A 13,364-nucleotide genomic window follows, 5' to 3' on the forward strand; every position below is an offset into this window, starting at 1 on the left:
AATTTCAAAATATAAAAACTGTAGAATGAAAAATTTTATACTTTATGTATTTACATTTTTTTTTTTTTTGCGATGTCAATATATTCATATTTTATTTTTATTAATTAAAAAAAAATTTAAGTTCAAGTTTTATTTTTATTAATTTTTTTTAAAAAAATTTAAGTTTAAGTTTTATTATCATTATTATTATTTTAAAATTTAAGTTTCTTAACAAACACCATGAAAAAAATTGATAGAGTCACCACTGCTTGTAATAAAAGTTGCATTATCTTTAGCATTATTCATGATAAAACAATGGCCCATATAAAAATCAATATTTGTCGTAAATGTGTTGGATCTACCCATCATTATTTGTATGAACAATTACAAAAATTTCATCCACTCCCCCCACCAAAACCAAAAAAGAAGGAAGAGAACAAACTAGGAAAATTATAATGGTATATTCTTATCATTGGCAGTTTTTTGTACCGAAAGCAATGAAATTTACACTAATATCATCAGATAGAGACCATCTTCCAGTCAAGGGGTTGTAAACAAATCCAGCCATTTCCCTGACCTGCAAAAAGCCAACCAGACAGCAAACAAGCTTTACTAAAATGTGCAGAGGTTAGTAACGCTAAAACATGAGGCCGATATTCAAGAAACATCATGAACATATTTTACTCACAGTGATATTGGCACGTTGAAGGATCAGGACTAGTTCTTCAGGAGTGAGAAAACTTGACCATTCATGTGTACCTTCAGGAAGCTGTAAAATATTAAGTTTATCAAAATGGTGCCAATAGGTGCGAAATCCAGAATTTAAATATAAACAACTTGATCAGTTAACTAAGGTATTAAACCAATGTATATTGAAAGCGTTTGACTCTACTAACAATTTCATAAGGTAACCACAGTTCCAAGTTAACCCAAGAAGCATCTCAAACTTGTACAGATTAGTCTACGTGAAATGTTTCTGCAGCATTAGGAAAACATGCTTCATCGTCTTCTTAGCCTTATTTTTGAAAAACCAAATTACATGAAATTCATGATAATCTGATAGTGGACTATCAATTCTAGCTAAAGATTATCTACTTTTCCGTTTGCAAGCGGAGTTCACCTCCAGATTTGACTAATTCAAATTCTATTAATTGTTGCTGTGAAGGCAATGAAAATGGAACAATCTAAATTCCACGGGCATTGTAACATTCCTTAATAGTATGGATCAATTCTAACTTAATCTAGATCAAACTGAAAAGTGGATGACCTCAGCAGACCCATAGATTAGAACACTTTGTATGAAAATATTCAAATCTTTAGAAGAAAAGATTCATTTCATTGAATCATCCATATTACGCTCATATGTATCAAGTTCTTGTCATCTAGAATACACTTAAAAATATCAACGTGAACCAACTTGTTAAAAACAAAACCTCAACTGTTTAAGGAAAACAAACTTGTTGCCAAGTATAAAGAACCAGTTTACCACTATGGCATGTATCCTGTAGTATGATTTAAGGATAACACCTATTTCTGAAATAGATAATCAACATATATAGAGATCAAGGTGGATCTCAAATAGACACAAGTAAATTTCAAAGCATGTCACCAAGTTTCAAAATAAGGCATATCCAGCAGTGCAAGAGGTGCTACATAGATAATGAAGAAGCTATATTAAGCTGTAGAATGATGGAAATAACTATACCCAATGGAGGAGGTACTCTGCTGCAACAATGGCAGTTGAATATGATCTCATAGAACGGTTAATTGTTGAAATTATAGTAGCTCCATCAGGAACAGTTAATGCTGCCAGAGACTAGCAGAATTCAGCAGGATTTGCTACGTGCTCAATTACCTTAAGTAAAATTCCAATTGCAAACAAATTGGATATGGTCAAAAATAGGTAACACATAACTTAAAAACAGTTTGAATACACTCTAGAGAAGCATGAAGAAAAGTGTACTAAGAAAAACCCAAAGTTTTGGGAACACTATTATATTTGTACCTTTGTTAAACCTTTCCATTAATCATCACAAATATACCTTCAATTTCAATTTCATAGGTGGATACTCATATTATCTTTAGCGGAAATCTAAATTTATCTTGCGTAATTTATGTTTAACTGTCCTGTATTTACAGAGGACTTCCAAACGGGATCCAATTTGATAATGCAGGAGCATTGAATCATGTTACAAGCTTGACGTTTATTGAGCTTCAAGGTCAAATGTTAAAAGGCTATATGTATCAAGTACTATCAACTATTAAGGTTAGTATCATGGAGTATCTCAAAATGTAGCATATATAGTCTTTGAAGAGTTGCCAATGAGCTATAGCTTAACTGGCACTTCTTCCTACCATATTAATGAGATGGTGGATGAGGCCTTGGGATCAAGACCCATTAGGTGTGTGAGTAACTTACCAATCAAGGAGAGGGGGGGGGGGGAGATGTCTTTGAAGAGTCTTTTTCCAGAAACTTTTCCATCCAATGGTAAAATTTCAGATTTGCATTCTTATTTTCTTGAATCCCAGAAATCCTATTGCATGGTCCAAAAAAAAGAAAAAAAGAGATAGATCTTAAATCCTCTTGCTATTTGTTTACAGTATTCTTTTGCTTTATTCTTTGATCACCTTTAATTAACTTGAATCCTAGCATAATAGTCTTTCAAAAGGTCTTGAGAGAAGACTTAACAACAAAAAATTTCTTATGAGAGGACTTTGCCATCTAATATTAAAATCTCATTTTTGTATTTTTAAATCTCTTGAACCCAGCAACTCATGAATTTTGAGTTTCAAGTTTCAACTTCAATACTCTTGTATGCTCATCATGATAAGTAAATGAAGGGAAGAAGTCCAAGATTATTTGCAAAACCAGAAATAAATGGATATCAACCAATCATTTGGCCATATCATAACTATAGCAGGGAAAATATATGGTAGAAGTACACATAATATGCATTATAACTTAAATGTTTCAAAAAGAGGCAAATGTGCTAGGTAAAACGAACTTGATTTTAGATCCAACAAAAAATAAGTAAGACAATTACATAGGGTATCTGTAATCAGTATGAATAACGAACTACATAATAATATTTATACATACAAGCATGTGTACATATATATGAAAGAATGAGAGAGAGAGAGAGAGAGAGAGAGCATACTTCTAGAGCAATCACAGCATCAAACTTCCTGTCTTCCTCTACTAGCTTTTCTGTCCAAAAATCAAATTCAGAAAAACTTTATACCAGATTGCAATAATATGACACAACAAAACAATGTCAATTATGTTACTTAGTCTATGTCACATAGCCACTTAGTCCCACTTGAAAAGGGATGAAACCATCCATTGTAAAAGATGCCACAGCTTACAACAGAGAAGCAATGCAATTTGAATGCTCCATGGGAATGACATTACCATAAAGCCTGTCCTACAGAGGTAGTAAACAAGATTGGCACATACCAGCTGTTGTGCAACAGTACTCAATAGTTGAAGTCACTGGATCCAAATCCTGCGTGTTAACAAATTTCCATGTTAAAGTCTATACAATCTAGAAGAACAAAACAAAAGTAATCCTTGAAAACCCAAATTGCAATTTATTAAGATTTTTCTCATAGATGAACGATACATTTTAACCAAGTTGTTAAGATCTCCAAAAGTTATTTCTGTTAGCAATTAGCAATCCAAGAATTAATCAGGAAATTATTGGAAATAATTCAGAAATACATTATCATAATATATTCTGCTCAGAAGAATTCAAGAATATACAACAAGAAAAAAGAAGCAAGGAGAGAGAGAGGGTAGCACCAAAAGATAGTTCCGAACATTATAGAATAATCATTCAAGATATTCTCAATCCACTAAAAAAATTTCATACACCATTTAAAATAAAATTTAAAAAAAAAAAAAAAAAAAAAGGACATAAGCTTCAAGAAAATATAGATTTAGAATCTGGGATGACAAGCTGACCTCAATTAGTTGGGAATTAAGGGTTAAAAAAATTGAAAAAATCTTTACTAGTCATCTTTGGCCCGCATAAGTACAAAACAATACAGTGGATTATAAGAGATTGTTGCAAAAATTGGAAACCAGGTTCACATTATCAAATAATTTCAGAATTTGTGCATATTACGATGTCAAAAAAATACCGTACACAAATATTTCCAGAAAAGAAAAGTCCTGGAATAAACCTCCGGTAACTTGCCACTCTGGCAGCTAAAATGAAAAAGGTAGCCTCTCCTAAAAAATTCACAATTTAGCTAAATACTTAATATCTAACTCTACCGTAACTACCTCCCACAGGCCCCCAGAAACTAGTTTCTAACAAGTGAACTATTCTCTCTCTCTCTCTCTCTGATCAATTATGAAATGCCAACACATCAGTCAGTGATTTGGTGCTTTCCAAATTCATGTCCACCTATGGGCATGAAAGTCAGCTAACATTTGGTGATTTGGATGGAAGATTTAAAGGGAAAAAGATCCAAAACAAATCTGAACAAAGTCCTAACATAAGAGAATGCTAAAGAGCTATCCCCAGAGAGGAAACGCTAATATTCAATGATTTGATACTTTTCAAATCCAATTCCAATCTAAGATATCACATTTTACATCAGAGAATGACCATACAGCATGAATGCGCGCAATCTTGATATTTTTCTCCACAGCATCAACTCCTGTTACAGTAGCTCCCATTCGAGCTAATGGCTGAACAAGCAAGAGAAGAGAGTAAATATGAGATGAAGACTACATCTAATTTTAATATATATATATATAGCAGAAATCTAATGCCACTATATACAAACGCAAGTAATGTAAGGCAGCATAATATGCATCGACTAGTACAATTACATTTGCATTCCAATTGTGTCTACTTTCTGATTGCAGTGATGAATACATCCAGATATAGCCATATAGGTTGCATGGAAACATGATGGCATATGATTGAAGGACAACATGATGGCCTAGGTATAGAGTGCATGGAAAAGAAAGATTCTTCAAGCCAATTTCAAGTACTAGGTATTTTGAAGCTTTGTTATAGGGAGTAGAGTGTAAAATTCCAACTTGGACTCTCGGAGACCTGACATTTGACTGCTAACACTCACACACATTCATATTCTTCTATCTCTCTCTTTTTTCTTTTTCATTTTCTTTTTTCTTTTTTTTGGGGGGGGGGGGGGGGGGGGGAGGCTAATTATGAAATATAGGAATAGATCTTAAAAAAACTTTAGCGCCTTGACAGATGGTTATTATAAATAGGCCTTGTCCATAATTTCTTCTGAGATGATACTGGTAGCTAACAAGGATGTGCAACCAAAATAGACATGTTAGCATTCAAAATATTGTAAGAATACCTCTGAGAGAATTCCACCGCCACAACCAACATCAACTATTTTAAGCCCTTCAAAAGGTGTAGCACTGTTAGGATCCTTACTGAAACAAGGAAAACTAATCAGAATTTATTTGTGGGGGAGGTGGAAGTGAAATTGTTGTGGTACCATTACATACATGCATAACGATAAAAGAGAGAGCTGTGGGGAACAGCATATTTTCAATGAAAGCCCTAGCATGAATATCTTAATACTTATAAAAAGCGAAAGGACAATCTTTTATTATAGGCTGCAGTGAAAGTGCATACTCATAGATAAGTGCAATTTACATGCTAGATGAAACTAAAATGACAACTATCAGCGTCAGATTCTATGGTCTGGTTTTTATAAATGTCCTAATAAGGGTCATTTTCTTTATCTAGTCCAGTCATATACAGTCCTAACAAGGGTCTCTATATTCTTATCCAAATGTAGGACTTAAGAATAAAACATAGAGATATAATAGGAAAATTAAAACAGAAAAAAGAATTAACTAAATTCCTCTCTCAGAAACCCTAGTCCAATTAAAAGAAGGTGAGAGATTTGCGAAAAGAAGGGGTGAAAAGAGGGCTAGAAAAGAACAAAGACATGATGAAGAGAGAAAGACAATAAGAGCTGATTGAACTAATGCAGTATCTCCAGGTTTCCAATAACTAAAATTGTAAATTATCGAAAGCCCAATGGCATATGTTCTCTACATATTTAAAACCCTCTGCCCCTTACTTATAAGATAAATTTAACTCCCACATCAGTCACCATTTAAACAACAATTTGCGGGGTAACCACATTGTATACCCAAATTTAAACTACAGCTTAATAAGCAATCATACAACTAGCAAGACAAGTACTTGATGAACCTTATCCATTAAGCCTACCTAAATACGAGAATAGAGAGGCGAGGAATACCCAATGAACTACAACAACAGCAAAACCTTAGTCCCAAAACTTTTAGTGTCGGCAATAAATCCTCAACAGACTAATCAGGGTCAACTGCATATATCTCCACCATTCTATTCTATCAAAAATCATACTTCCTACAACCTCCTTAATAAACATGTTCCTTTTATATCACTTTGACTAGTGTTATTTTAAGCTAGATGCACCAACACTTCATTTGGAGTGCCGTAGCCATGAAGTAACGGTCTCCTATCTATTTTATCATGTTATAATATTTGAAAAATTGCCCGTGTCGCCATATTGTACCATACTGTGTCCGTGCATCCTAGATTTTAAGTCTTCCTCTACCTCTAAGAGTACCCAATGAACTACAAAACCCAATATAAAACCAATAATTTATATTTCCAACAGAAACTTGGTGGAGTAAAAAAATTATATACATAATACATGTAATGTAAAGCAGAAAAATTTAACCGAAATGTCGACAAAGAGTGGAGCGAATGAAAGCAAGTCTTGTAGGATTCATCACATGCAATGGCTTAAATGGCCCCTCAGAATCCCACCTATTCATAACACCGAAGCTAAGTTAATTCAAAATTTCAAGTTGAAATTTCTTCCATTTTCCTCTTCCTCTTTTTCTCACCAACCAAACAAAGGATAAAAAAAAAAAAAGAGGAAATAAAAAGGCTGACCAGGTTTCGGCAATGGAGGCGAATTTAGCGAGCTCGAGGTCTTTCAAAGAGGAAGCTCGTTGGAATCCTCCAGTAGAGGAAGAAGAAGAGGCATTGGAGAAGAGCTTATAGCTGAAGCTGAGGGGAGCTCGGTTAGGGTTAGAGAAGTGAGGAGAGCAAATGTGATTGTTGATGGAGATGGAGGAGCTTAGGGCTCTGAGATGGCTATGCCTTACGAGCTTAGAAGCCATGTTTGAATGAAGCTTGATGACCGACCAAAACAAACAAACAACAAGGAATGAATTTTGGTTTTGGGGAAGAAAACTCAAGTCCAACCCGGGTTTTTTGTTATCCAAGGCGTCCCCATTGAGCACCGTCGACTCAGCGAGTTTCTCCAAACTCGCCGCCCAGAACTCGCTCTGACTCACCTCTCGGCCTTCTGCTCCTCCGCGAACCTCCTTTGCTTCCCCGATTAGCGCCGAGTCTCGAGAAGCACGACAAAGACTCAAACTTTGCTGGGTAAGCGGACCAGAACTTCACCAACTACGGCACCGATCGGTCGGCGGAGCCGACTCGTTCAATACCTACTCCAACAACCGGAACTTGCCAATGGACTCGTTCCGCCAATACAGCCGGGGCTCCACTGGTCACAACGACAAATTCGAAAAACAACGCATCGAACGGAAACGTGGTAGACCAGGGATTCAATGGCTACGCCACTGGCTCCACCGGCCGTTCCGGCGAGTTCGCGAAGTCCGACTCAGTCAATGCAGGTTGGATTTTCTCGGGAAAGTTAGAGAGGGAAATCAAACAGAGAGAGAGAAAGAAAGAGCAGAAGTGAAAGTTTTTTGGTCTAATGGCATTTTAGTAATTTTGATAATTAGTGAGTCGGGACTTACCCATAATAATTGAATTGATTTGGATTTGGGTTAAAAAACAATTAATTAAATAGATTTTAATGGGTAAATAAGTTTTATATACTCAACACAATTATGCCCACCTAAACCCACCCATTTACACCCCTAGCCTAAATTATGGTTTTGGGGAAGAAAACTCAAGTAGGAATTGCCATGGGCTTGGCCTAAATTATTAAAAAGGGTAGGCTTTTAGAGCATTTAGCAGTGGAGCTAAAAATTTAGCGATTTGACACCTACAAAAGTCACTATATTTTTAACTATTTAATTAAAATAATACAAAAAACTTGTTAGAATAATAATAACAACTCCCGTAGCAAACTTCAGTAACCAATCACAACCACCTCTACCATCAGCCACAATCACACCCACAACCACCACCACCGCCACCAGTAGTCCATAGCAGGGAAAAAAAAACCCACCAACCCAAATTCCCAATCTTTTTCCTCAACTCAAACCAAACAAAATCACCAAACCACAACAAAATCCACCTCCACTATCGCAGCACAACCAAACCATATCCACCATCATAGTAGCCTTAAGCTCAACCAAAAAACTAGCAACCAATTGAAAAAAAAAAAAAAAAAAAAAAAAAAAAAAAAAAAAAAAAAACTAGAAATCTCACCCTCAAGATACCCAAGCCAAGAGCACACAATACACACAATTAGAAATTTTAAAACCTAGATATGCAATCCAAAGAGACCCACACAACAACCATACACCACGACCCCAGTAACCCACCCACAAACCCAGCGGCGGAGTGGAGGAGAGGGAAGAAGAGCCTCAACAGTTTTGGCACTGAGACCACCCACAAACTGTTTCGGCATCGAACCCAACCACGATCAGCGATCATGGGTCTTGGTGTTTGAGACGGAGAAAGATTAAGAGACAGAGTAGAGGAAAAATGAGATAGCAAAGAGATAGGAGCGGAGAACGAAGAGATCAATTGGCGTTGTCGGCGTTGGGCAGGGGCTTGGGTCGGCGGTGAGTGAAGGAATTGAAGCTTGCAACGGGTAGAAATGGAAAAGGAGGAGAAAGAAAAAAAAAAAATAAAATATTCTAACCATTAGTGTGAACACAAAATAAAATAATATATTCTTTAGATATGCATTGGAGAGGCCAAATTTTTTTGCTATAGCTCCCCTGCTGCAGCCATCTTTTTTTGTGTTTTGGTGTAACTAAAATAGCTATATAGCTATACACTGTTGCAAATTCTCTTTATTCAGCAAAAACATTTATTACAAAAAAATTAGAAAAATAAAGATCTAAAAATGGTATTTGTGAAAGTTGCTTGAAGAATCTTATGAAAACTATACTTTATCTCTCTATGTAAAGTTCATAAATCAAATCTATTTGCATTAAAGAATACACAACAAATCTTACAAAAAAAAAAAAAAAATTGCTCCAACAATATACAATATATCTTGCTAAAAAATAACAAAGGAAAGTTTAAAAGAAAAAAGAAAAAAGAAAATAAAAAAGCACCCAAGGTTCAAAATCCAAAAAGCCTAGATATAAGTCTAAATACTGATTAATTTTTAGATACTTTCCGAGGATAGAGAATTGTGTTCTCTCATCTTACATTTATAGTATAGTTCACTCATTAAATTTATGTTGGGGTTCATTATGAATGTGAGAGTAATGAGCACAATTTTTCCGTGCTCCAGAAGTAGCTAAGAATTTTTCCAAAATACTAAATACATTTTCCTCATATTGATTGTCACAAAAAAAGACCCAACCAAGTTAGAGGAATAAGTGTCTTAAAAACTATACAATAGTGAGACATTATTGTATGCAACAGATTTTGCAAATAGTGTTAGAATACAAACATAAAAGCAGTTGGAAATCCATTCACCTGCAACAACTCTACACTTCAACCAAAATATGGGAATATAATAATTTTTCTATTCTAAATTCATGCATCATCCAAAGAGCTCTCTCTTTTATCTATTTTTACAACTAAACCAAAAGAACCCGGATCAAAACCAAATCAAACCAACCCCTTCCCACACAAATCAAAATCCACAACATTCAACACCCTTTTAGGGACTGAGTTACACTAGGGCCAACGGGAGCCATGCCCCCCCTCCCCCCTAAAAACAGAAACAAATAGAATATAATTTTTTTTTAATAAAAAACTCACTTCAATTTAAAAAAAAAAAAAAATGTATGAAAATTTTAAAGTGTTTTTGTAAGGACTCAATTTGTAACGACCCAAAATGATATTGGGTTCGCACGTAAAAAGGTCCAAACAATATCATTTGTAGAGCGTGGGTTTGAAAGGCTAGGCCTTGGTCACCGGACGAGGGTTAGTCGTCTTATTCGTACAGAATTAGGCCGTGTTCGCTCGAGGAGTCTTTCTCCTTGAGGCGGTCTGGGAGGCTATGATTCTTGGCCTTTTTTTCCAGCCACTTTATTTGGCGCATCAACCTTCACATTATATAGCCCTTCTTGGTTGATCTTAGCCCTCCACTTGTTGATCAAGCAGGTGCCTACTTCAGTACCCGTCCCATTAGCTGCCTCCCCCTACTTTTTGTTAGTTGCGATGATCGAAGTCACCCTGTTCAGGCATTTTTTCTCATTAATATGGTTAGGACGTTGGCGGGTGCATTTAATGCGGAGAGGATGTATTTACCTTGAACCAGTTTCGCACCGTACCCCCACGTGGGTCTCATTCTACTCGCCTCTCCTTCAGGGGGCTTTTTGGGGGCAGCCTTCAACGAGATGTTGCTCTTCCCTTTGAAGTCTTGGAGTGCCGAGGACAGGGTCCTCCTCGGCTGTGCCCCCGACATTTCGGCCTTTTCCTATTCGTCCTTGGCAAATACCCTCCTTGGCACGGGCCCTGGGCCCTAGTAGAATGTGGGCCGGATCATAAGTTTCCTGGCCCACAGTTTTAATATAATTAAAAATAACAAGATTACAAATAGATGGTAATTTTAATAAATCTCGCACCCAAATTTCTTATTTTTGTGAAAATAATACATGAAAATTATTAAGTGATTATAATATAATTCTATTTAAGGCATGCAGGGAAATAAATTTATTGTTAAATCCAAAATAAAATACTTATTTGGTATGATAAATAAATATTGTCTAGAGAGTTCTATTTTTTGTCACTTTGAATTATGTTTTTAATATGTTTAGTTTTTATAATTTTCTTGAGTACTTAAATTTTATTTTCTTCAATTTCTTGTTAGGTTTCTTACTTTTATAGTATTTAATTGATTTATGGGATAGAAAAGAGCGCAAAGTCACATAAGATATCAGTTGAAAAGAAAATTAATTTTTTATATATATATAATTTTTAGAGTGTGTTAATCCTTTAGTATATTCTACAAGTTTGTAGAATTGTGAGTGGTAAATAAATTTATTTTTTTTGAAATTAAACTCCAAAATTTTAAGCAAAGAAAAAATTATCTCATAATAAGTTAAAAATATATTACAAATAACATATTGTAGGGTCCTAATTTGGGGTCCAGGCCCAACAGGGATGGGGTTCTGGCCCAAGGAGCCTTGAACAATGAATTTGTAGAGAGCAAGTTACAGAACTAGGCCCTAACGAAGTGCGTATTAGTTAACATTGGGCCATACAACAATTGAAAATAAGGGAATCTCCTTCATGTCCATTAGATATACGTTCCAAGGAGACGTAGGGGATGTATCTCTGTTTCTGACCAAAAGCTATGGTTCTCACCCTCTTCTTCTGTTCTAAGTTCCTCCTTTTTTCAGTCCCCTTCTTCATGGGGACTCCCCTCTCTTATATAGCCCCCTTGAAGTCATTAGAACCTTACATTTATTGATCATCTAGAGCTTCACTTGAGTGCCCGTCCCATCGGACATCTCCCCCATCTTTCTGTGAGTTGTAGTAGCCAAGGTAACACTGTTTCCAAGTCCTCTCCACATTAATACGGCCAGAAAAGTAGCTGTCATACATTTAATGTGGCAGCTGTAGTCTTTCCATTAACATCCTACACTTTCTTCCCTCTTACGGGCTTGTAGGACTCATCCCTGCTACTAATACTCGTTGGAGTGAATCTTTATTACTGGCAGAGCGCATGTTTGAGCCATATTTGGTACGTCCGAGGAGACATTCCTCCTCGGACCACCTTTTAAACAATTTTGGGCCCATAAGAATTGGGCCAAGAGCCCTTTTGGTACCCACACCTTCTTCTCGGACGTGGTCGAATTCTATATGGGGCCCAAGGCCCATTGTATGATCTGGGGACTTTACCCCTACAATAGCCCCTCAAAATTCCGATTCTTTCCCTCTTATTCGAGGAGAAAAGGCGGGATTTTGACACTTATGGGATCACTTATTGTAAATCCTTGTTTTACGCATGTGGAGGTACAGCCCCACGTGCCTCATTCCTGCTACTGGCATTTCGTAACCCACGAGGCGCTAATTATTGTGCTAGGCGGCTTTATGTCCTTCGAATCCAACAGTGGGGCGCCTGATCAACGGTTGATATTTTCCTAATTCTCTGGGCGGGAGTAAGCCCGTTTAGTTTCTCCCTACTATATAAGATTTCCAAGGGGAATTACTTCCATTTTTTGAAAAAGCACTTAAGCGTCCCAAAGCACTCCAGCACCTCCTTTTGCAAAGCATTCAAAACTCCACAGAAACTCCCTTGAAGATTCCCGGCGAGTTCATCACAAACTCGAGAGGTTTAGGATCTTCGCTCTCGTAAGTGCTCATTTCCCTTTCGTTGCCTTTCCCGGCTTTCTTCCTTAAGTAAACCTTCTTCGCATCGCCTAGGGTTAGTGGGATGGCTAAGCTTGAGAAACTGCTAGACTCTCCAATCGGTATGGAAGGCTTCAGGGCCAAATATCGTATCCAACCGGGAGTAGGTCTAGAATATTGCTCCTTAGACAAGGTCTTAACCAAGAGAAAGACGGGACAGGTCGCCATTCCAATGATAGCCTTCATAGAGGGAGGAATGACGATCCCTATGGAAAGAATAATTAGGGATTATTTGTGTGGTCATAGGCTGGCCCCCCACCAGTGCGCCGCAAACATGTTTCGAATCTTGGGGTGTGTAGACGCTCTGAACGAACAGATGAACCTCGGCCTCTCATGGCATAATGTAGTTCACCTATATGAATGTCATTGCCTCAACGAGTCGTATTACCTGAAATCCAGGTCCGACAAGGTGAGGCTGATATCCTGCCTTCCCAAGTCCAACAAAGGCTTGAAGGATGACCTTTGATCATCTCCGGAGTATGGCACGACGGTCTTCACTGCCCAGTTAGGGTGGGAACACCAAGTGGGGCACTGTAGGGTCAGATCCCTTGAAGGGGATCTTAGTCTCGAGTTTTCTCTTCCTTATTTCGGTTTTAGTTTTGATTATTTGCCTCCTTGGACTAACGTAACCCTTCCTTTGGGTTTTTGCAGACAAAGAACAAACAACTCCGCAGCTAAGTTTGGTCAACGTCCAGGCCCTCAACTTCCTCCTAAGGTTCGAAATCTTTGTGAGTGAGGATGGGTAACTGCGTGCCGCTCCTCTTATCTTGGACTACGAGCCCCTTTCACGCGCTTTAGTGG

The 13,364-nt window shown here is 37.0% G+C and overlaps 1 protein-coding gene across 5 annotated transcripts; it reads right to left on the reverse strand.

Annotated features, from left to right (window-relative positions):
- Positions 1-248: 248 nt before the first annotated feature.
- LOC126691577 (ubiquinone biosynthesis O-methyltransferase, mitochondrial-like) lies at positions 249-7,795 on the reverse strand. Of its 5 annotated transcripts, XR_007644803.1 has the most exons (9): positions 6,930-7,790; positions 6,712-6,800; positions 5,326-5,372; positions 4,601-4,678; positions 3,437-3,485; positions 3,138-3,187; positions 1,685-1,834; positions 668-748; positions 422-556 (listed from the first exon to the last, which is right to left on the reverse strand). XR_007644803.1 is itself a non-coding variant. In XM_050386600.1 (8 exons), the coding sequence occupies exons 1-8, from the start codon at positions 7,157-7,159 to the stop codon at positions 449-451; spliced, it is 720 nt and encodes a 239-aa protein (XP_050242557.1). In that variant the 5' UTR covers positions 7,160-7,792; the 3' UTR covers positions 249-448. The 5 variants fall into 5 exon arrangements, 4 of the variants coding, with proteins under 4 accessions (XP_050242557.1, XP_050242556.1, XP_050242558.1 ...); XM_050386600.1 differs by lacking the exon at positions 1,685-1,834 and having other exon boundaries at positions 249-556; positions 5,326-5,360; positions 6,930-7,792; XM_050386599.1 differs by lacking the exon at positions 1,685-1,834 and having other exon boundaries at positions 249-556; positions 6,930-7,792.
- Between the last annotated feature and the right edge of the window lie 5,569 nt (positions 7,796-13,364).

This window comes from Quercus robur, chromosome 7 (assembly GCF_932294415.1).
Source record: "Quercus robur chromosome 7, dhQueRobu3.1, whole genome shotgun sequence".
Taxonomy (NCBI): domain Eukaryota; kingdom Viridiplantae; phylum Streptophyta; class Magnoliopsida; order Fagales; family Fagaceae; genus Quercus; species Quercus robur.